Raw genomic sequence first — 24,361 nt, forward strand, 5'->3', positions numbered from 1 at the left:
GTCTCGTGTGGCTGCCTGGCTAGAAGCTTTGTGTGTGCTGGTTGAGATTTGGAGATCAAAGAAGGCAGATGGCTCTTGAGCTCATTCTGAAGTGTTTCCAGCAATGTCACTCTAATTTGAGGCTTACTCTACCCTGCTGTTGATATTTCCTGAAAGATATATGGACTTGCCTCTTCGAGTCTTCTGTTCCACTGTCAGATTTGGTTGGAGCTGGCTAGAGATTCAGAAGATACCAGGGCAGTCTCAGCAGGTCAGATGGGGACAGGGTTATGCTTAGTCCTATTTCTATGGGAAGCCAGGTTAACCAGGAGTTAAAAACCACAGAAAGGTGGCAAAGAAATATCATTTTATTTTTACTTGTGGGAGGAATGATACAGGGCACTGATTCTGAGGCTTGTTTGCCCTGTCCTTGCAAGATTTGCTAAACGCAAGTGCTGAAACTACCAACTTGCTGGTGTGTAGCTTTGGTTTAAGTTCGACTTAAAAGCTGCTCATTGTCAAGTTGCAGAAAGGTGATGTGTGTGAGCTACCGAATCCTTTCTGAACTATACATGAAAATGGCTTGGACGTTACCTTGGGTACAGAGGACCAAGAGAAAGAAGCAGAATCCTCGATGCACAGATCTTTCTGTGGGTTTTTTGGCATGCAGGTCTCCTGTATGTGGCCGTGGCTCTACCATTTTCCTCCAGCATGTAGCAGAAAAGTAGCTTTTGCAACATGGGAACCTGTTAAATGCCATGATAAACTTGGCTCTGGAAATTGGATTTTCTTTTTAATTTCATTTTGCAGTGCCTAATGTTCTTGAGTTATGAGCTGGAGGTGGGGGCAAGAATTGAAAAGGTACGTTGGGAGAGGTAGTGCTCTCCCAATATTCAAGCCTGAGAAGGGTGTGTGTTGGGAGGAAGCGGTCCAGTGTCCTTGTCTGTCTTGTGTATGGTTCTCACCCATTGCTCACAGCTACACAATGCAGAGTACGCAAAGTGGCTGCTGAACAGGGAGGTTGTTGCTTTGACAGCCTCCTCTTGTTTGTAGGTTTGAACAGTCCGTGTTTCTGGAAGAGCCTGCTGGACCATCAGCCAGCCTGGGCAGTTCAGCGTTACTGATGGACTGCTTTAAGCAGAAATGAGCCCTGTGGTTGAAAAGAAAAGAAGCCAGAGAAACAATTAATTTTAAAAATATTTGTACCCCATTCCCTGGGAAAAAAATTTGTTCTTATCTTGGGCTTTCTCCTTACTTCTGAGAGGCCCTGGCACTGTGGCTATTAGGAAGGCCCTTACTAGGTGTGAGGTTATCCAGTTATGACAACTTGATTTGAGGGCATGCTTTTCATTAATAGTTTACTACTTGCGTGTAGCCAAGGGGCATGCCTCGGCTGGATAATTGGATTTGGAAGGCTAGTGTTTGTAGCAATTGTGACACTTCTTGCTGTGAAGCCAATTTCTGCAGCGATGCAGCTGATACAACATAGGGGCAATCTGTTACAGCGCCTTTGTTCCATGAATGTCTGACTGGTGTAAAAAATAACCACAGGAAGAGACTTTCCTCAAGAGCATACCTACTTCCAGCACAAAGAAGCAAAATCAAGACCTTGTTCTGTGTCTAAAAACAATTAAAAATGTTTTTTGGGAAAAACTGACAGAAGTGAAGCTCTACAAAGTCTTTAGCAGCCTACACAAATTCAGCGTGCATGTTCTTTTCTTGAGATCCTTTGTAACATTCAGAAAGCTGTTTAGCTGCAACCTGGAACCCTTTGTTCCTCATTTCTGTTCTTACTAAATTAAAAAATGAGAATTTGACAGTAGGTTTTTACTTGGTTTATCTTGTTTACTGTTCATACGTTCCTGGCAGGTACATTTTGTGATGCCAGTCTGTGCTTAAATGTCTCAAGCAATCTAAGTTGTCTTAACTTTTCTTTAAAAAACGGCACAAATTCCTTTAGTACTCCTTAGATGGTCAATTGTTTTATCCTAGTTGCTGATTTTTGTCAGTCATACAGTTTCTGAATATGCCCTCAGACAGGGAAGTGCTGGATTTAAATTGGCCTTACACACTTTGGGTCAAATCCAGGCCCTGTGCAACTTGGTTTTAGCTTGTGGCTTCAGGAAGCCCTGAGCTGCTCAGGAGCTCTGATGCCCTTTATATGGCAACGATCTTGTATCTCTTTGTGATATGCAGGTTATATAGGACTAAAACTACAGCTGTAACTGAGTGTGCTGAAAGTGACTACGAAGAACAGCATATGTGATGCACAGGATGCTGCTTTCCCTCAATCTGTCTAACAATTTCAAAGAATAAATAAGGAAAGTGTTATATATTATTTTATATGCATGCAGTGCTGAGATTTTCAGTACCAATCCCTTGTTCACCCTTTAACTCACGCTTTGTCTTCCTGACAGTTTTGTTTGTCTGGTTAGCACAGCAGTGCTGACTGTCTGCCACAGTTACAGGGACTGCTTTTTGTGCTTCCTGCTATTACCCTTCCCTTTGCCGTCCCGTGTCCTGCCTTACTTCCCCGGCTCTTCCTTTTGACTACTGAAATAGCGTCTGTTCCTACACCCTCCTTCAGAGAGTGACTTCTGGCAGGTGCTGGGGTCTGATAAGGAGCACATTGCCTTTGATCGCTTTGCATGTGTTGAGTTGTTCCCCTAGCTGCTTGCTTTACTTCATTTTCCTATGCTTTGCTGTCCAGAATAATTTCCCTCCTCCTCTTCCTACCAACACTATACAACGCACAGTATAGGAGTGGATGGGGCTCCATCTGCTTCTCAGCCGTATGGGACTCAGCAGCTGTGATTTGGCCGTCACCATGCTAAGTAAGTCACAGAATGGAATAGAGTTTAGAGTGATTTCACAGTGTTCCAAGGACTAGTTCCTATCTTGGAATAAAATGTTCGAGGTTGTAGGCTTACGGTCATTTGGACATGATAAGATACTAGTTGAGGGATGGATTGGCTCAGCCTTACTTGGGATGTTTGGGCAGCGCTGTCTAGGGTCTTGGCTCTGTTCTGGTGGGCTAGAACATAAATGTGCTTTATGGAGCGTCAAATGCACTGGTTGAGTGGGTGCTCAAGCAACTCCCTAGGCTCTGCCAGAGATACATGGATCGTGTCAGTCATGAACAGGAGATACTCCATGCAAGGACAGTGAGGCCAAAGCAGAATGAGGTGGAGTTACTCTGACAGGTTGAAAGAACCACCGCTCTTGAGGGGTTTGAGACGCAAAATCCCCAATTCTTCTTTGAATGTTGAGTGTACAGAGAAGAGCAGCCCCTCACATCTGCTTTACTGCTACATATAGGGTTTTTTCCAGCCACGTATCAGGGTTATCAGTAAAGCTGTCAAGAGAACCTTTGACATCAACTTCATAAAGTGAATATCGTGTTGGAAATTGCCTTAGGTAATTAATTAATTCTTCTGTAAATAGAAGGCTTGATATGCATCAATGGTGCTATGGGATGTTTCTCAAGAGGGAGATAAACTCTCCAGCAGGGCCCGTAGTGGGCAATGAAGCACTCTTCATATGCAGGAAGCTCATTATCCTTCCAGTTGAATTCTACAAGGAAACAAAAATACAATCTTCATCTTGGTGGATTATATTAGAGGGAAAGTACATCTGTTGACAATCCCTCAGGGACGTGCGTGTCAACTTGAGAGTGCCTAGGTGTGAATTTGCATTTCTCTGGTTATGAGATAGAAACAGCACAGCCTGCCCAGACTGGCTGAGCAATGCCATGCATCAGCGTGCACGGGGTCTTCAAGTTAGGAGTTGGGTAGCAATTTGCAGTCATGTCAGCGTCGCGCGCAGCCTTTCCTACACCGGGTCCCAGAGTGCCTCTTTGCATAGGGTGTCAGAAGTCCAGAGCGTGGCGTGTTTCCTGCCTGTGGTGCTCTCCAGGCACTAATAAGACTCACAGTGATGCTGGCGAAGCTGGCCTCCCATCTGGCAAGCTGGGAGGATGTCATTTGTTTTGCATATTTGCTTGTTTTTCAGCGCGCGGCCAGAATAGATATTCCCCAAACTGTTTTCAAAGCAATCTTTTTCTAATCAGAGTTAAAATTGTTTCTTGATACACTGGTAAACACCGTGTTTTTTCAGTGATGTTTTAATTGGATCTGATTGGCACAGAGAAGGCAATTCCTTTGAAATAAAACTAATATATGTATGGATTTCAGCAGGGTAGGAGGAGTACAGAAAGAAAAAAAATAATCCTGCTTTTTACTGCTAAAACTCTTTCTCCTCTGACTCCTAGGTTTGGAGGGGCACTTTGGCTCGCCTGCGCTATAAGAGGACAAAGGCAGCCCTCACGATACTCAAGTATTACCGCCGCTACAAAGTGAAGGCTTACATCCGCGAGGTTGCTCGACGCTTTCACAATGTGAGGCTAATGAAGGATTACGGCAAGCATGTGCGATGGCCCACTCCACCGAAAGTGCTGCGCCGATTTGAAGAGGCACTCCAGACCATTTACCATAGGTACAAAGAAAACAGTTTGCCTTTTCAGTCTAACCCAGTGGAGTGGACAGCTACTGCTTGTTCCATAAAAGTTGAAAAAGAGACTGAAGAGCATTAACTGGGTGTCGTAGATGAAGGTGTCGGTGGCTTCTGGTAGCCTAGACCAGGCAAACAATTATTCTAAGTCAGGATGGACATCTTGTTTCCATCCTTGGCCCCTTTCTCACCTTTCTGGTTGGCTTTAAAAGAAAAGAGCAGTTGCTGTTAGGTGGGGGGAAAGAGAAAAGGAATCTTCTCCACTTCCTCAAGACTTCTTATAGTAAGCCAGTATTTTTCTGCAGTTGAATAAGTGATGTTCCATGATTCACCCATATTCTATGTGCAGAAGAGGTATTTTATACCTTTATTACAACCTCCTAACATCTAAAAGCTAGTGACTTTTTTTTTCTGCTAAGTTGTAGGCAAAGTAGTTACAATTCCAATCTGAAAAATGACAACTTCTGAAAGTTGCTGAATGAGAGAGATGTTGGCTGGATGGGTCCTCTAGAGAACTTCAGTCCAGCTGTCTGCTGGCAGGGGAATTGCCACCAATTTCAAGATCAATCCTTGGGTTTTTTCCCCAGCTGTCTCTTGAAAGCCATCCACAGCCTATCAGGGTAGAGAGTCCTGCTTTCAGAGTAAGCTTGATTGTCATAACTACAGAACTTTAGCTTCTAAAAGACTTTTCATAGCATTAATCCTGGGGATCTGGTGTTGCTGCTGAAGGCTGGAGTGTGATATGGAGTAATGGATGGGCTACCCTGCCCTGTTTGGTGTTCCAGTTGGTTAGGGTTCAACTGTAGGGCCAAATTCAACTAACAAAGGAGAATGATGATGTAAATGACCCAAAAAATGGGCTTGCAAAAACTTTATTGCAAACAGATGTGCCAGTAGTTGACTTCTGGGTATGGGACGGGGTGTATGCCAGGGAAGTCTGTTAGGAGTCAGAGGTGGTATGTGACCTAAAAATGATAACTGATGTTTCCAGCTGTAGGAATGCAATGGAAGGACTTCTGTTCCCCTTGACATTTGTAGTCTAGAGGTGACCTTGTTGTGCTGATCTGGCAGAAGTAGTCTTCATAGCAGACTGTGGAACTGATTCAGGTGTTTTGCGGCAGGTGGCGAGCAGGTGAACTCATCCGGAGCGTCCCGCCAGAAGTCCTACCTCAACTGAGGGCCAAGGTTGCAGCCATGGAAGTGCTGAAGGGTCACAGAGCTGATATTGGCCTCCAAAGAGCGTGGGAGGGGAATTACATCGCACTGGTGAGTACAAGTGAAGTGCTCAATGCAGTGGCTGGGGCTTAGGGTGCTAAAAGGGTGGAAATTTGAAAAAGTGACTATTGGAGAAATACTTTGAAATTTCCTCTTGTAAATGAGTTAATATAGTTCCAGAATCTTTGACTTCTGCTACACTAGATGTGATTCTTCTGAGGGCTAAGCCTAACCCGAGCATCACATACAGCCAAACAGCACTAAAACGTACTAACAGTAATTCCATCAGCTGGCTCTTCAAATGGCCAAAGCTAGGAAAGAAGTCAATGTAAAACTAAAATTCTAGATATAATGGGATGTTAAGAAATAGCATAAAATGAAAAGGAATAAAGAAATTCTTTCTAGGCAAGTTGCATTGCTTCCTTTTACTGCGTCCTTCCTGTAAGCATTTTGTTTTGTTAAGGGTTTGGGTTGTTTTTTTTTTCAGAAAGCACATAAAACTCCAGATGCTCTGCTGCTCTTTGACGAGGCAGAGACTGGAGGAAGCCTTCAGATGAGCTGGTGCAGCTGCAGTCCTCTCTGGACAGCCGTGACGTAATGCAATTACATTCTTCAGTAAGCAAGAAGAGTTATGTGCCTGTCTTTGCTCTTTCAGAAACCAGATAACCCTCAAACCACAGGCTCTTTCATCCCTGTTGCCAATGAGCTGAAACGGAAAGACAAGTACATGAACGTTCTCTTCTCCTGTCACGTCCGCAAGGTAACTGGCATGTGTGTGGTCTGCAGACACATGGGCTGGGTGGGGAAACTTCTTGCGGTCAAGGTGAAATCTTGGGAAGCCAGGGTCGAGGAGGTAATCCTGGAGATTCTTTCGGAGGTGGCAGGTCAAAGCAGTCCCGTTCCAAGGAACGGTATCAGTGATTTTTTGGTGGATACATACCTCTGAACGTATTGTATCGAAGGGTGCTTGGTTTGATGGCTTCTGCGGCCTCTTCATGTCAGAGACATGAGTAAATTCACTTCATTCTGCGTAACTGGTTTGGGTCTGACTTTTTTTCATAGCAGAATGTTTTTTTTGTAAGTTGGTTGGAAGGCTAAAAAAACTAATTAGAAGAACTTGCTTGCATAAATGTTTATGGTAGTTCATAATGATCTAAATAATGCTGGATTTAAATGTCTCAGGAAAGTATACTTTGAATTTTACAAAACCAATTTCAGTGGCAGGCCAGGGCTGCTGACGTTCAAGTGTTTTTAAGAAGCAGTATATTCTTTTTATTTCTAAAAATGTTCAGGCGGTCCCCACTTGCCAAAAGTGGAGCAATGTGCATGATTATTGTTTATGATTCTGCAATTATTGCATTTAACAGTAGCAACAGAATTAATTTTGCAGCATAAAATCTCCCTTTACAACAACTTTTTTGCTAGTGGTAGTGAGGTTTATTTTTTCAACAATGATTTGTGTATATAAAAATTGAAACTCTTGTTGCTTTCCAAACAAAAATATTTCAGTGGAGTATTCTGTTGCTTTTAATGTGTTCTCTTTTAGAGTGTGGTTCGCTAGTTAAATGAGCAGTTTGAGTGAATACTGGTTTATATTGTTGGGATTAAAGGAGAATAGGCTGAGTCCGAATCCAAACCTCCTCTTTACACTCTTGCAGTAGTTTGGCTGGAACCTCTGTTAGGGAAAAGGCAGATGCAGCAGTATTTCCACCTGGCTTTTTTCACTTTAGGCTGAAAACAAAATAATTCCTCTTCTAATTCATTTAATGAACTAGTTCCAAATTGTTGCCATTTCTAGCTAAACTGGAATAACTGTAAAAATACAATATTCAGTTCTTTACGGTGTGATTATAGGAACTGTTGTTTTGAATGGGAATGGAATGACAGTGAGGGGAGTTACTCTGTGTGTGTGTGTAAAATATATGCATACCTGGTGTGGGAGTTTAATTTTGCTTGCTGTTACGCAACTTTTAAGCTTTTAAGTCCTTACGTTTCTCTTGCTTGCTCCCGATTCAGCTCTGAAGGACGATCTCCCATGCAAGCATAGGGGAAAGCAGATTTTGAAGCACAGCTCCATACCTTATCCTGTTCAGTAATTGCAAGCACAGAGCTCCTGCCTTTAGGCAAGTGTCTGCACAGTTCTTTTTTGTTTATGGTGTATGAAGAAACCCTTGAGCGTACAAACAGGCCTTGTTTCTCTGCATCCTGTTACTGTGTTTACTTGCTGGAAAAATCCATTTTCTTCTGGGGTTTGTTGCATTGGTGTCCCAGCACTATAATAATAAAAGCAGTCTGGAGATGGAATAGGTGTTACCTATCATAAAGCAGATTTCTTCCTGAGCCTGAAAGGTTACTTGCAGTGTCTTCAGAGGTGAAGAAACCTTTAGCTTACCATAGCTGCTTAAAAAAAGTAGCTCAGCTGGAATTGGGAAATACTGCGGAGACTGCGAGGTTATAGTCTTGCAGTCTTGTGGGTTTTTAAATTATCTTGTAACTTTTTAAAAATATTTTTGGAAGTTAAATTATTGTTTGCTTTCTTGTATCAGAGAGGTCAGGCTTAATCCTCCACTTGCCTGCCTGGTTAGGGTTACCTTTGTGTGGCTTTTGAAATCCTCAATAAAGGAAGCACAGGCGTGAGCACAGCAGTGCAATCTGTGGGCACAGCGACAGCGGAGCTAAGGTGAGATGGGCAGACCTGCAGCCGCCACATGTGCACCAAGCTGTGGTGAGGGGTCAGCTGGCACAGGGGAGCTGCTGCTCTGGCACAGCCCGACTGTGCCTGAGTTTTTGAAGTCATTAATACTTTTTCTGGTCTTTGTTCTTAAGGATCTGTGTTTTCTGGACAGAATATAACTAAACACAGTGAAAAAGCATCCCCCTTAGAAAAATGGTGGCCTTAAAAAAGCAAACAGAAGCACCTCTCCTCCAACAAATGGATAAAATAATTTCAGCATTGCTGTTGAGGACAAGGCTGCAACTTTGTAGGATCTTTAATGATGTGTGTAAGCCTGGTGATTTCAGTGCATCTCCATGTTTAAACTCAAAAGCAGATGACCCCTTTCAAATCCATGCTTGGATGTACTATCTTTTTGAGTGAACCATTTGTCTTCCTTCTTGTATGGACAAGAAATGCCCTGGCAAGCCTGAAGTGAACAAAGGAGAGAAGACAAACAGTTCTGAACTTTGAAAGCTAACAAGACCAAGATTTGATATTTCAAGGCTTAGCATTTTGCTTTCCAGCCAATGCACTTCTTCAGGTAATCTGTTATGCCTTAAATTTGAACGTCGGATTTGCAGACTAAGCAATGGTGAAAATTGTTGTAGAACCTGTAAGCGACGCTGTGCTTTGACTGCAAGAGTACAGTCTCTACCCTGAAAACAGCACCAGCCTTCTTTTACTCTTCACGTGAAACAATTTATATCCTAAGCTGTCTTTTTAAAACAAAGGTGTTTCTCTTGTCAAAAATAAAAGCTGCAGCATTCCTGCTTCTTGCCCTAGAAGTAACAGCAGTCTGAGGGTCAGCCTTCAGTGCTGTGGGGTAGGGAGAATTTCTTCTGATTGCTACTTTCTTCCCTTTACTTTCTTAAAGTAAATGAATAAATGAAATCATAAAATTTCTTCCTTTTAGCCTTAACCTTCTTTAACTTCCCCATGTCATACCAAATGTTATCTGCACGTGTGGCGCTTGGTCTTGGCATGTGCAGACTGTCTTGGTGGTCAGAGCTTTTGAAAGGGAGCGACTTTCACTGCAGGGAGTTTTGTCAGATTTCTTATGCTAAACCTGGTTTGTTGTGGATTTGCAAATCGGCTGTTTGTTTCTCAGCTGAAATTTCGTTCACATGAAGCTTTAGCAGGGGACTGAAGAGCGAGCTATAGAAAGGAAAATGTAATTAGTTATCAGATGAGTTCATTGCTTCCATTAAGCAATACTCTTTAACAAAGCATCAGTGCACAGAGTAAGGTTCCTCAAGTTCATTCAGGGTATATTTTCATGATTCAGCTTATTTGAGGATTCTTGAGCAAAAAATGTGCTGTTACTGCTGGTCCCTTAGGCAGGCAGGCAGGTGTTACTGGTAATGAGAGTTCAGGTGAATGTTTTATTTCTGGAGCAGCGTCAGACTTCCTTTGCAGCTTTAAGTGAGGTACTGAATCATCACACTGCATGTGAAGTAGTTCTTTACTGTCAACAGTAATGTTAGTTGTCTGCTCTTCAAAATTTTCTGGTAATTGCAGTCTAATACACCTCTTTGAAAAGACATTAAAAGGATAAGTACTGGGCGATTTGAATAGACACATGTTAAGCCTGGAATTCATGTATTTAAACACTTTCATGTATAGAATATATGACCTGTAAGATATTTGTTTACCATTAAATTCTTTGAGGCAGTTTTTTGATTTTTTTTTTAGTTGATGATTGGCATTGTTCTAGTGAAGTCAAGGAAGTAATACCAACTCTCACCAGCCAGAGAACTGCTCTTCAAGTATTGATAACTGCTGGTAAAGTTTTCTTTAGCTTGAGTGTATGGGGTCTTCATTTCAACAGCTTGAGGTGAATAATAACAGATGAATCTGTTTGGACCGAAGCTTATATAGCTGTTTTTATAGAAGGTCTGTGAAGAGACTTTGAAGTCTCGCTGATGGGAAGTACATGCGTTTGCTTTCTTGCAGTAGGTATAGGTAGAAGCAGGTCATTTCTGCCTATGGAAAAATACATCTTTTCTGAGCATCGTGGTGCTCTTCATTTTTTCAAAGGAAATTTTCAAGTTTTTTGCCTTGGGAAACCAAATGCATATTTCATGCATAGCACCCGATTTGTTGTATCACCTAGGAAACAACAGTTTCTTCTTCTTCTTTTTTTTTTTTTTTTTTTTTTTTTTTTTTAAAAAAAAAAAAAGTCTTTTCTTCTCACTTTCTCCCTGGTCACTTGAGGCACCAAGCTGCCTTGAGAGGACCATCTCTTCCAAAGCCCAGTGCCCTGCGGTGTCTAGAGGCCCCTGGCAGAGACTTGAAAAGCTCATTTGGAGCTTTTTCTGCTGCAGGCTAGACCTTCATTTTTCCCCATAAGCTAGTCAAGAAGCTAAATTAAGACTGATTCACATTTGGATCAACAAAGATATAAATAAAAAATGTCCAGAAGGTGCAGAGAACACAATGCTAGGAAGGGCTGTTCTCCAGGAGGGTATAATGTATCTGAGAACATAAGGCCTGTCTCCACTCCTACAAAATCAAAAGAATAGTGGCATTTGCAATGGTGCTGGCATTTGTCTGAATCTCTTCTGTGCATGCTTCTCAATGTGACAGTTTACTCCTAAAAACACAGCATGTATTATTTACATAAATATGCCATAGGTGCATGAGGCACCTGAAGCAAAGTGGTTGCTTGGAAAGAGCCAAAAAGGACATGAATCATAGAGCAGTGAGAATTTGTTTCTCGGCTGAGAAGAGCTGCTGGACTTCCCCTTTGGTACATCTCTTTAGCTGTTTGGCTGAATTTATTGTTCACTGTGAACACCAAAAACAGTGGGTGACCACAGGAAAGAAGTGGAATTTAAAACATGCTTGTAGAACTACTACAATATTATATTGCCTTTATGAAAGCTGGGCATGCGTCCTGTCTCTGCTTTCTGGGTGGCAGCTGCAGGACCTTCTCGGTGGGGTGCCTCTGGCTGCACAGCCCAGTGAGGTCTGCTCCGTTTGTCACCGTGGGCTCCGTGCTGGAGGTGGGCATGGGCAACAGGCAGGGCATTGAGGTGGGAGCAACAAGTGGAGTTGTGGAAGTGAACAGGTGGTGTTGTCAGACTCCTTAAAAAAAGTTTCAAATAAATAAAAAAAGACACATTTGGTGACCGTGGCCCCACATTTTCAGATCTGAGGTCTGTGCGGGGTGGATCACAGCCTAAGAGACTGGAGAATCATTTGCTTAAACTCCCAAGACATGGAGCATGGTGCACTGCAAGCTGCACAGCCGGATTATCATCTGAGGAGCCTGTGCTACTCTGCTCAAACAGCTCAACTTGTAGCACCAGACACTCCTAACCTACTTTCTCTGGGCCATTCAGTGTTTCATAGCCTTTATTTTTTTTTTCTCCCATTCATCTGCTTCCTAAAATAATCCTAATTATTCAGCATCTTTTTATGTGAGATTTGCCAGGCCCTCGGTCTTGTTCTTTAGCTTCTCTGAACAATTACTCTCCTTCACTTTCACCATCCCAGTGCTTCACCCACACCACTCCAGGTGAGACCAGTGCATGCAGGACATTATTCTCTGTGCTAGTCTTCACCACATGCTAACGCCTTGCTTGTTTTCAGCTGCCTCACATGTTTGTGCCAAGATCTATCCAGAGCTGTCTAAAATCATCTTCAGTTACTTTTCCGAGCTGGTGCTGTTAATTTAAAGCTGTCATATAGCTCTCCAGTTGCATGTTTTGCCTTTATCTGCTCTGAACTTTGTCACTCTGCTGCCTATTGACGGAATATTTAAGTTCTTCAGTTGTCTCTTTCTCTTTTCTCTTTTCACCTAGGAAAATTCTCTTTATATTCATCTGCCTCATCACGTCTCACCCTTGTCTGCCCTTCTCAGTTGATTAATACATATCTGTGACTGTGATACACCGATGACTCCAGTTTTGCCTTAGTGAAAAATGATTTCTACTTTCTTACTTGCTTTTGACAAAAGTCTGCATCTTGCCTTGTGACTGACTATTTAGTACCTGCTCTCTTGGGGCGTCTGAAAGTCTAGATAGATGGCATCAAACGTTCTCCTTGGTGTAGTATTTCCTGGACAAATTAATTGTAATGTTGGCGAGATGCGTGTTCCTCTGTGAAAACCCCATGTGCTGGAGCCTAATGTTACCAGCAGCCTGGAAGAATGAATATTTGTGATGAGTTGCTGGTGGGATGGAGGGAATTGAAATGGTCTGTGTTTAGGAAGGAGATATGAACAAAGGCATGATCCCAGGGTACAAAACACTTCTCTGGAGAGATTATAGTTTTGTTTCCTGCTGTAACATGATCCTCCCACTTCTGTTTTGGTAAGCAATCATAAGAATTCCATAAGGTGTGGAATAGTGTTTTTTTAGCTTCAGTCTTCTTGGATCTTCCCTGGACCAGATGCCATTGTGAAGGTACAACATTTAGTATATTGTATCCTCTGAATGAGTACATTTATTAAACAGTTGCATATTTTTACAGTAGCTTTCCAGAGGTTCTTATGTGACATTTGACAGCAGGTTTGGTGATTTAATTTGTCAGGTACTGGAGGGATGCTGTTGCTGGAGACAGGATTGGTGGCCAAAAAAACCCCATGAATTCAGAACATCAGAATACCTAGAACTGAGAGAAATTATATATGCCCACTATACATGGCTTGCTGCTGGGTCACGTCATTACTTTGAATCATCAGCTGGTGCTTAACTAATCTGTTCTTCCATTGCTCTTACTACATAGAGACTGGATGTATGAATTGCAACAAAATACTGGGCTGTGGGGCTGTGCACTTGGCTGTTTTCAGCAGTACTTACTGGGGGGTTTCACATATTGCTGTCTTCCAGCAGTTAATTTTTACCTTGTAAAACATTCTGATTTTTATTAGAACTGTTATATATAATTTTTTTTTTTTTTTAAAAAAAAGAAAAGTTGTTTTAGGGTTGATACACACAAAAATCATAACTACAATACAAGATGGAGCTTATTTTCCCCATACACTGAGTGCCTGGTTATGCAAGGAGTGTCCCAGGTGGGTAGTATTTGAAGTTCAAATAACAAGTGAACGACCTTCCTGAGTATGCCTGAGATTATTCAATGTGGGTGGGAGGAGACAGATGTATAGATATCTATACACAGATAATCTCTGCTGGTGTTGAGTGCCAGTGAGATTACAGGTGATGATATAGTGGTTTGCCTCAGCAGGCAACTAATGGTTCTTCACTGAATTATAGTGTGTATCTATAATTGGTCTTAGATTTACAGCTGTAGAGCCCAGTGGCAGACAAAATTAAGATATTAAGATATTAATTTTTCCCAATGGCGATGCTAAGCTGTGTTTGCTGAACTACTAGAAACTGTCAGAATATTTTGAGTACTGTAAAGTCTGTTTTCCTGGCAGCGTAGGGGCTGCTGAGATCACAGAATGTTTAAGGTGGGAAGGGAGCTCTGGAGATCTGAGGGCCAACCCCCTGCTCTGAGCAGGGCCAACTTCAGAGGTAGATGAGGCTGCTCAGGCTCTCAGTCAGCTTGAGTTTGGAAAATCCCTGAGGATGAAGGTTACAGAGTCTCGCTGAGCCCTGTCCCAGGGCTGCTACCCTCCTGAGGGGATTTTTTCCCACTTGTGTCCAGTTGGACTTTCTGCTGCTGCATCTTCTACCCATTGCCTTTTGCTGTACTTCTCCGAGAAGTCTAGCTCCATCTCCTCTGTACCCTACCTTTGTCAGAGGGTACAGTCATTTGAAGATTAAAACACATTTGCCTCTTTTTGGAAACCAGTTTTAAAATTGTTTTAAGTGCACTATGATTTTCTTACTACTCAGTAACTTATAGGAATGGAGTTGGGAGTCAGGAGACCGGAGTCCAGGTTCAAAATAACCTGAGAATGGTACAAGCATTTAACAAAACCCAAGTCAACTAAAAGCCTCACTCAGTGATCGGTTAACCTTAGGGGCAGCAGATGCTTCTGAGCACTTTCTTGTTTGGTCTAGGAGTTTGCCAGGTACTGTAGCTTTGCTTTCCATGTTCCCAGAAGAGCCCTGGGCAGCAGAGCTGGGCATTGACCTCCTGTTTAAACAATTTCTTTTGAGGAGCTTGAGCCCACCGGTGATCCTTAGACATCCTTGCCTTGAATGCCATGTTCTTAACAGAACACAAAGTCAAGTTCAAATACGGGTTGGGCAATGCCTACCTCTGCAGAAGAATCTGCTGTCCTCGTAGTGCGGGTCTGGGACAGCTGAACTGGTCTCGCAGCTCGCTGCTGCTGGGCAGAGCCGTCCTGCCTTCTTCCTCGGTTTACTGCTACCCAGAGCCTCACCCTCTTTCCCTTGCAGTGGCTCTGGTGCTCATTGTGCCCTTCCCTTGCCAAGCTCACAAACAGGGCAGATTCCTGTCTGGTTAGTGAGTCGATAGGGCTGAGGAGCACTGGAGCCAGCTCAGGGTGTTGCGTTAGGACCTCCTGGAAGGGGTGACAGGACGTCGTTCTCGATGGCAGTGAGCCTTTGGACGAGAATGGTTGTGCTCTCCCTCTGCATCTCTTGCTTAAGAAGGGAGAGGGTTGTGTTCAATTCCCCTGCAGCCTGAGGGCACTCCAGCTTGGGGCTTCTGCTTGCGAAGAAATAACCTTGCCTTCCTCCTGACAGCTGGTTGCCTTGGCTCTCCCAGGCTTCTTCTGCCCCATCCAGTCTCTTCTTCCTTCTTGCAGAATAGGAGAACTTTGGCAAGCCAGTGGAACATGCCTGTGCCCAGCTAACACATCCCCTGACGGGCAGGGGAAGGGTGCTTGTCCGGCTTTCAGCTTCTGGGGCAAGTTGCTTACCTATGTCCAAGGTGCAGATGGTTTTGAAGAGGGAAATGGGACCGCCTCAAATTTAGGATGGGCCAAAGCATCTGCTTGCAAATGCCTCAGGTCTGGACTGTTGCAGGCCCTGGTGGCAGCCTGTTTAGCTCTGTGGGGCAGGTATTCTGCATTGTGCTTTTGGGGTGACATGGATAATGTAGGAACAATGGCCGTCTGCCTGGGCTTGGTGTCTGCCAGTGGATGGGGACACAGGTTGAGTGTTGCTAGGGGAAAGCATCTGTCCTTTATTGGATTAAAGCTGTGGACTCTCCCAGGTTGCCACAGCCCTGCTGAGTAACTCTGGGAATGTTGCTTCTCCGAGACTTTGTGTTTCTCTATTTGTAAAATGGGATTACGAGGTCTACCCTCCCTTTTCAGTGTTTCAAGATCTGTGGAAAAAAACTGTTTAAGAGCTATGCGAGTTTTGCGTATTTACATTGTGAGTTTTGCATATTTGTTGCTGCTGAGTTTTATTCTGCATGGTCTTGTGGTGCTCGGTGAAACTGAAAATTTGCTTCTTTACAGGTCAATCGCTTTAATAAGGTGGAGGACAGAGCAATCTTCATTACTGATCGACACCTTTATAAGATGGACCCTATGAAGCAGTACAAAGTGATGAAGACCATCCCCCTCTATAATGTAAGTACAAGGACTGTGGAATCTTGTCTCAGGCTCTTAGTCACGGGCAGTTCATCAGCTGTTTAGCTCTATTTCCGTATCCATAAAATGGAAAAAGATCTTGGTTTACAATTTTTAATATATTTAATGTCTTTAAAACAGTTATAGTGCAATTATCTACAACACTGATGCATCATGTTAGCTTTTAATTTCACTGCATAAAATAAAAGCTAAACCCCAAACTGCTTATCACGCTCTCTTCTGCTCATTCTTCTATTTGGGTTTTTATTTGCTGTGTGCTGCAAGATCCTGGCCCCATAAGGGGGTTAGCATTTCACAGCAGCTTATGACACAATTTCTGTGTCTCTGGGGGTTTGTTTGATGCTTCATGTCGTGTTTGAATTTTTATTTTTTTTTAGTATTTGTTCATGTTTAATGTAAATCTTACCAAAGCTAGATTTGGAATTATAGTGAGGTATCTGGCCTTTGGGGTAGCAGAGTTTAGCTGCCAGTGATCCCTGGTAGGAAGGGGGCTGGGTGAAAAACCTCGTCTTAACAATTCAGCATCCTGGAGTGTGGATTCAACTGCTCATTTGTTTTCCTCAGCCTGAGGTAACACTACTACAGTTATCTTAAACCTACAGAACCTGGCTGGGTTGCTTGGAAATGTTGTACACAAATTTGTTGGGATGTTTGCACTGGAGAAATAATAAATCTGGCATCCTTGTATTGCTAGAAGAGCAGAGGTGAGATTAGAGTAACGGTAAAATCTAATCTGTGCATGTGGAGTGAATGATTAGCACAGACTGCATCCATAACGTTGGTTCTGTAGATCCTCTTCTAACCTCCTCGCTGGTCATCCACCTAGGCTGTGCACCCACCACAGTGTGTGTGGAGTAATGTGCTCATACCCTGGTGAGAGTATTTGCTGTAGCAAAGTGACGTCTCCGTGGCAGTGCCTCTTGTTTTGAAAAGACATCACTGCCAGGGAGTTAGCAGCTCCAGGTAATTTTCTTCAGTTGATGTTCTGTTCTACTGACATTCTCTCTCAATTGTGTAAAATGAAATTGTCAGCAGATTACGCTGCTAAATGGCTGACTTTTGCTTGTGCAAACCAACTTGTGCAGATACATAGAGAGCGTTTTCCCTAGATGGGTGCATTTTTGGGGAAGTGTCAAGGCAGACAAGGTGGAATTCTGTCCATCACAATTTCTCACTATTAGTTTTCTGCACTCTTATCCTATACAAAAGGGCTAGGCCGCTGCAATTCACTTACTGTATTGGTAATTATAGTTAAATCTGTATTTATCACAGCTTTATAAGAGTGTCTGCTTTACCTGTGTGTCTGATGGGTTTAAAGGTGGAGCTCGTGCATTTACATAACAGCACAAGACCAATCACAGTGGTGGTAACCTTAACATTTTCCTCTGAAAATCCTTAAAAATTAAAAGCCTTCAAAATTAAAGGGGGTGAGGAAGTCAGATAGAATTTTAGGTTGCCTATAGAATATCTGTTACTTAGAAATGTTAGTAATTATTGTTTTTTCACAAAAGCCCTGTGTCTAAGATAGAATGTCCATTCGTACAGAGTGCTGTAGCATAGCCTGCGCTGGCTGTCTGCTTTGCGTTTCCTCTAGCCCCAAAGCAGTTAATGCTCTGTACATAACACATCTCTTGCTTTTATATCTGCGGAAATTTAAGTATTCTAAATCAGCTTTATTTGTAGATCTGCAATTATTTCCTTCAGCAATCTACCGCAAGGCTTCCTGACCAAACAGTTTCCGTGGCCTGAGCAACAGCGAAGGGCTTCTGGAGTACTTTGCAGAGGAGGATGGGTCCTAAAGGCCTTTCACTGACTCATACAGGTGTCGGAATAATTTTCCAGAGTGGGAATGTGATGAAAGCAATCCTTGGTAAATGCTGTAGTGATAAATTGCTGCTCTGTTGGCAGCAGCCTCTCCTTTAACCTGCTTCTACTGCGCTGTGGTCCTGGGGAATAGCAGCAAATCTGCACATACACACCAGGATTGCATCGTGTGGTGCTAGGGTGTGCTCATTGATCCTCTTGATTAACTGCTGATTTTCTGTGCACTGCAAGAAGAAGGGAGAGGAGGAGAGAGTTTGGAGATGTATTTGGTCCATACACAGTACATGAAATATTTCTATATTTAAGTTGCCAGGATTTCTTAAATTGAACTCTGGCAAATGCTTAATGCTATAATGCAGTTGTTTTTTCCTTTTTGTAGTTATGTTTTGTATTTTGTTGCTTAATGATTTGAATATGCATTGTCTTTCACCTCTTGGGCTGCCTTGCACACTGTCTCTTGTTCTTCTGCATGCCTGATCCCTTCTTGTGTGGAAACCCTTTTACAGTGTACAGGGAGGTGGTGTAAGTAGCCGGTTAGTGATCCAGACATTCCTTCAATTTTGGAGAAAGAACAGTTTGAACTGATGTGAAGATTTTTGAGAAGCAAAGGGATAGTAATTACACCAGTTGTGATGTGTATCGGTGTATCAAATGTGTCCTACTAGAAAGATGCATGTTTGCTGGGGAAGATGGATTGCCCTTCTGATATGTAAAGGTGAACCCAGCTGAAATTCATCTGCCTGTTAGCTGTGCTGCTCGCTATCAGCATCTCGAAGCACCCTATCAACACAGCAGCATCCTTAGGGATGGTGTTTCCATGGAAATCTCATTGAAGACAGTCAGCTGATATCTGTTACGACCATAAACTTGTTTTTGGCTGAAGAAATCGCACAACAGTTCCCCTGTCTCCTTTAGCTATGTTTACATGTAAGTGGTTTAAGTAGAGCCCATAACGCGTGCCTGCTCAGTCCCAGGCTCTGCATTCTATTACTGTGGCTTGTGTGAGGAAGCTGTATTTTTGTGCAAATGATGACAAAGCAATAACTTTCCTTTCAACCCTGACTATTTTGGTGTATTGAGATGCTGCTTTGGGGGATTTTCTGTGTGCAAGCATTCTGTCAGTTGCCTCAGAAGTACCAATATATGATTGTCTTTTTGTTCTTACCTGGAGAGAAAATAAACAGATAATGGCAGAAAGGAATTAAAAGGCGGCTGAAAGGATCTTGCAACGACCTTTCCCAGTACAGTGGTGAATACAATAAAGGATGTTATGTGGATGCTGAGAATTTTCTCCTGATCTTCAAGCAGAGCTAATAGTTAGTGCTTGTAAATACTGAGATAAGCACCTTCTCTGAAATTATTTCTTTTGTGTTATATTTATTTGTTCGGATAGTCTAATGGCTAGGGGTGAAATAGGAAAAATTTTAAGGGCTCTTGGACTTCCAACACGGTTCTGTTGAATAATTAATGTTTAAATAGGCTTTTCAAATCCAGACATTGCAACTTGTTCATCTTTCACACTCCGTGCGCATTTAAAACCTTGATGGCAGTAGTCCCTGTGGTGCTATTGTGCTCACAAGATGTTATTTAAGCATGCAAATTAACTTTAAGGGACACTGTAAACCCAGGCAGCTGTTAATGGCTGTCCGTGAAGTGTAGCTTGTTTTTGAAGTGTTTCACAACCTCAAGATAATGTGAATGGTAGAGAGTAAACTCCACCTGTGTTGGCTGTACTACGCAACTGGTAGCAGGAGGTCTCTGCTCAGTGTTTAAAATACCAGCAGTTGCTGTAGTTCAGACAGACTGTTGTACTGTGATAATAAGCCAACAAAATACGAGTGATTCTAAACTTGTGTAGTGTTTCATCCAGAAAACAGGGCACACACTGCGCTGCTTCATGTTGGTTGTGGTGTGCTTTTCTGGGACAGTGCTGCTGTCTGGTATGTGTTAGACATCCAGAGCTGGAACAGGTTTCTTGGAAATAATACGTTGTGACTGCTGAACCAAACACGCGGATCCAGACTGTTTCCGAATATGATTCATGCTTCTGAAAGGAGTGAGTAGTCTCCAACTCGATTTGTGCTAATATCCTTTCCAACACAGGCAGTGGCGTTACTTAGAAGGCATTTTTTCTTTAAGAAGGGAATAATGAGATTTTCATTTCCACAAAATGGTATATTGGTGCCTCTTTTAGGAGAATGTGGCTTCTCTCTGCAAATCTCTGAATGACTCAAAGGAGTCATGTAGTCCTTTAGTGGACAGAGAAGGTCTGCTGTATTCTCTCCTTGTTCTCATCATTCTTTTGCCTTTCTCTCTTTTTTTATTTATTTTCACTGGTTTGTTAAATGTAGTTGCCTCTCAATGACTCTTTTGCTATCCTTATATTTCCTTTCGACAGCATAGATTCACTTTATGCTTTTTCTAATACTCATCTGAACAGCCTGTGTACCCAGATTGCCACTCCTAAAATTTTCCTACTTTTGCTTTGTGAGATGATGAGGACAAAGCTTTTAATGTGCCAATTCACAGTTACTTAACAGCCAAAAAACCACCCCAACCAACCCAAACCAGAATCCCCCACCTTTTTATTTGGTTGGAACAGCAAGACCTTAATCTGTGCTAAAATACTGGAATCATCACGGCTTTGTGGGGTTTGCAACTTGTATTCTTCATCAAGATGTTTAGGCTTTCAGTAAAATTCATTCTTACATTATCTGTGCGTCATTGCGTTCCCAGTGCTGCATGTGTGAATTTGAAGATGGTTGTTGCGCAGTCTCATGATTATTGTTGGTTTCCTTTGAAAGGAAAGGGAAAAAAAAAAAAAAAAAGAAAAGAAAAGCAGGTGGCTCTGCTACTGAGCAGTGCAGTGTCATCCAGTGCAAGATTTTTGAGAAAGCAAGCGCTGACTGTTAGAAATCTACCTGGTGCACTCTTTGGCTCGTGGCACTGGATATGCAGAAGGGCACTACAGCAACATGGGGCAGTGCTGCTTCTGTCAGGAGCTGCTCAGCGTGAACCCCATCTAGACAGGAAAATTTCCTTGCCCCTTTGAGACTGTTGACTTAAAAACAACACCCTGTCATTTCAGGAGGAGTATGGAGGACCTGCACACTGCTGTCCCCTGAGCTCTGTGGTAGAGGGAGAAGTTGTGAGCGAGCACGGCATCCTGGAAAGAACTAGCCTGGTGAGTAGCAGATTTGTCGACGTGTCTAACAATGTTCCTGCTTTCTTTTCACAGTTGATAGGATTGAGTGTCTCCAATGGAAAGGACCAGCTCGTGGTCTTCCACACAAAAGACAGCAAGGATCTCATTGTCTGTCTCTTCAGTAAAGAGCCCTCTAACGACAGCAGGATTGGGGAGCTGGTGGGAGTCCTGGCAAATCACTTCAAGAGGTCAGTGTTGGGGTTGGGTTTTGCTGAAAACTCAGTTTAGCATGCCAGATCAGAAACTTCTCCTGATGTCGTTCTCACGTCAGTGTTGAGCTTTATCTACGTTACTTCACTGTATTACTAGGATACCAGAGCAATGCTTTTTTCCTTGCATTTTTGAGACATGCTTTTTAATCACAACACTTTGCTTCCCCTTCTGCCTTCCCTGTATGTGTATGTTAGAGCTTGGGTGTTTGGGGTAAGTATCACTTAAGATGCATTTTGAGTGTATCACAATGTCTCCTGGATGGTTCTTACAGTCAAACTCTTCACACATATGATTAAGATACAGCTCTTCATTTCTCAAACTGCTCTTCCTAGCCCCAGTATCAGTAGAGATGAATTATTGCTTGAGCAGCAAAATGTCATCTCTGTTTCTTGAAAATTGTCTCTAAAATCAATGTGCAAAAGCTGTTTTATTGGTGGACTGAACACTTAAGTGGTTATCCTGCATTGAGCTTCTTGGAGCTACAGCTGAACTAGCAGTAATCACCTTTACACTGATGAGCAAGTTCAGGGCTGTCCAGACAAGCGTCACAGCAGTGGCTGTGTTGCAGGCAGTCACGTAAAAGTAACTCTATAAAGAAATGGTGTGTGGAGTGAACAGGTGTCCGGAGTTGTTCCCTTGCTCCTCCAGAACAGATCCTCTTGAGGACTGATGTTGATCAGCATCACATGCAGTGTTGGCTTTTGCCATTCACAATATTGTGCTCCATTTATGACCGATAAAGAGGAGTCTTTACAGGTAAATATTCATACAGAGCTACAAGTGGCAGGACAATGAGAGTGAGTTTTAGGTTACATTAGGTCCCTGGGTAACATTTTTTTTTTTTAATTCAAGAAGAACGTGCCAGTTTAGCCACTTCTCACCACTACTGTGTAAAGTTCGCTGCTGCCTGTACTGCTGGAGGCAGGTGCCACATTCATTTGAAATGAATTCTCAGCATCAGCGTAACTTCTTTTGGGAAACTGAGTGCTGGAAAGCAACAGAAAACATTCTCTGTTTTTGCTTTTACCTAAATAGAGTTTCATTTCAAAGGCAGCTACTCTTAAAGGCTTGGAAGATCATGGGTATTGCAAAGCAACACACTTCATTTTGGGAATCCTGTGAAATACCTGGAGTTCTTTCATGTCTGGTGTGCTTTGAACACAGGTGACATCTGTCTTCAGGTAGCTGATGCTTCTCGGTGCTTTAACAAGTCTCTAATGTTGGAAAGAGCTGTGAAACTGTTGGTTACACTCCAGATCCTGTACGTTCAGTGTTCAGACTGCCCTGGTTTGCTGTTCCTTTTGCTCAGATGTTACTACAAAGTACCCAGCCTTTTTGTCACCTATCCAGTATAGCTCAGTGTGAGGCATGTGCTTCATGTTAAAGTGTGTTGTGTGGCCATCAGTCTAAAATACTGCACCTTTCATAGAAGGGTATAAACTATGGACTTTCAATTCCTTACACTGATTTTAACAATGACGTTTTTATCTTTAAAAATAGTTAGCTTTTACCTGATCACTGTCTGTAGAAGGAAGGCAGTTAAATACACTTATATGCTGTTTAATCTTCACTTAAAACAGTATTTTGTGTGTGTGTGCTTGAAGTGACAGATCTCAGCACAGCTGGTGAAATAGGAGACGTGGCCTAAAAGCCTGTTTTTCTCCAACATCTAATAAAAATTACTGGTTTAACAGTAATGTACAGGAACATCTCACATTTAATTTTCCTAGTATCTAAATGTCATGGTTTCCCTCTTCAAAGCAGTATCTGTAAATCAAGATAAAAGGAAATATTCTTGTTTTCAGCCACTTTCTATTTTCTAAGTGTAAAAAAATCCTGTCAGTGAATGGGATTAGCTGACCCTTTGCTTGAGAGGCACTTTGGGAATTCCTTGTTAAACAGGATTAGCTGAAAGTCACCGTGTGCCTCGTGGCAAGTGTCAGGTTTCTCTGTCCTGCATGTAAGAAGGTGGTTGCTGTGAAAAGAAAGTGGATCTAGCAGTAAAATCTTGAGCCTAAAAGTTCAATCGCCTTGTGACCCTGTAATGGGATTTCAGAGCTCCATTCCACCTGGGACGTGGGGAGCACCTTCCTTAGGTTACAGGAGAGTTTCACTTAATGTCCTCTCTGAACACACAGAGCAATTTCCAGCCATCTCAATGCCAGTCCTGAACCCCCTGTTGTGAGGTTTTAGAAAGGGTAAGGTTGCACAGCCACCCTTGGTTACGTGTAGCATAGTAGGTAGTGGTACTTTAACTACTTGTATAATAAGATAGTGTAAAATTCCATGCCAGTCTGTGTTAGGGTGTAAGAAGGATGAGGGGTAGGCTGGTGGTGTCGTCTGTGCTGAGGATGCCTAAACCTTCTAATTCAGATGCTTTGTTTCAGGTTTTCTTATTTTTCCAAATTCTTTGAACTGGGAACTTCAATGCTGACACATCTTGCATCGGGAATTTTGGAAATTTTCAGCAAGAAATAGGTTAGACATTTTAGAAAAAGTTTCGAGGTAAATGTCTTTAGATGCTGTAGTTTTGGGCAGCTGCTTTTAGGGGAGTTACGCTTTTATGTTCTTTGGCATAAAGACTGCATGTTTGGGAACGGATTGCCTGAGTTCATATCTTTTCCCTTCACCCATGAAAATCTACCTGAAGCAGCATCTTTTTAAAATTATTCCTAATATGATTTTTCTTACTTTCAGGATGTGGTCACAAATTATATTTATGAAGTGTAAAATAACATGACATTTCTATGAGCTATATGGTTTTGGAGTAACGACTCTTCTGCTAAAGACAGTGAATTGAATATAGTCGAATTAGTAGGTGTTTGAGTCATACTTCTAATATAGCAGCTAGATTTTATTTTTTGTTAACAATGCAATTTATTAAGTTACTGAATTCCCAATAGAAATTATGGGAAAGTCGGCTGAGATGCTGATGTAACGGCCACAGTAAGTTCATGGACACGTCTACACACCATTTTGCAGGCAGACATGAACTTGAGTTTGCTGGGGTGTTTTCCTTGCTATTCTCTGGCTGTGGCTGTCTTGACCTCAGTGATGGGCATCTCCTGCTGGAGCCCTTGTGCCTGCCGCATGAGAAGAGCTGTGTTTGAGTGAGCGCATGAAATAGCTGGAAGTATCCTCTAGCAGCAAAGTGTGTTGTAGGAGCAAGCATATGAAATTTGGATCATGGGACACTTCTTATGCTACTTCGCAG

At 42.5% G+C, this 24,361-nt stretch overlaps 1 protein-coding gene across 3 annotated transcripts in view; it reads left to right on the top strand.

Moving 5' to 3' along the window:
* MYO1D (myosin ID) overlaps positions 1-24,361 on the top strand; it is a 162,348-nt gene that overhangs the window by 81,655 nt on the left and 56,332 nt on the right. The window contains exons 17-21 of one of the 3 annotated variants that reach the window (XM_040617250.1): positions 4,250-4,473; positions 5,610-5,754; positions 6,359-6,463; positions 15,771-15,884; positions 20,968-21,122. In XM_040617250.1, the coding sequence (XP_040473184.1) occupies positions 4,250-4,473; positions 5,610-5,754; positions 6,359-6,463; positions 15,771-15,884; positions 20,968-21,122 (743 nt within the window). Of the gene's footprint in view, positions 1-2,175; positions 4,223-4,249; positions 4,474-5,609; positions 5,755-6,358; positions 6,464-7,719; positions 7,885-15,770; positions 15,885-20,967; positions 21,123-24,361 lie in introns of those variants that run through there. The other 2 variants (XM_040617251.1, XM_040617253.1) reach the window with 2 other exon arrangements.

This window comes from Falco naumanni, chromosome 18, assembly GCF_017639655.2.
Source record: "Falco naumanni isolate bFalNau1 chromosome 18, bFalNau1.pat, whole genome shotgun sequence".
Taxonomy (NCBI): Eukaryota; Metazoa; Chordata; class Aves; order Falconiformes; family Falconidae; genus Falco; species Falco naumanni.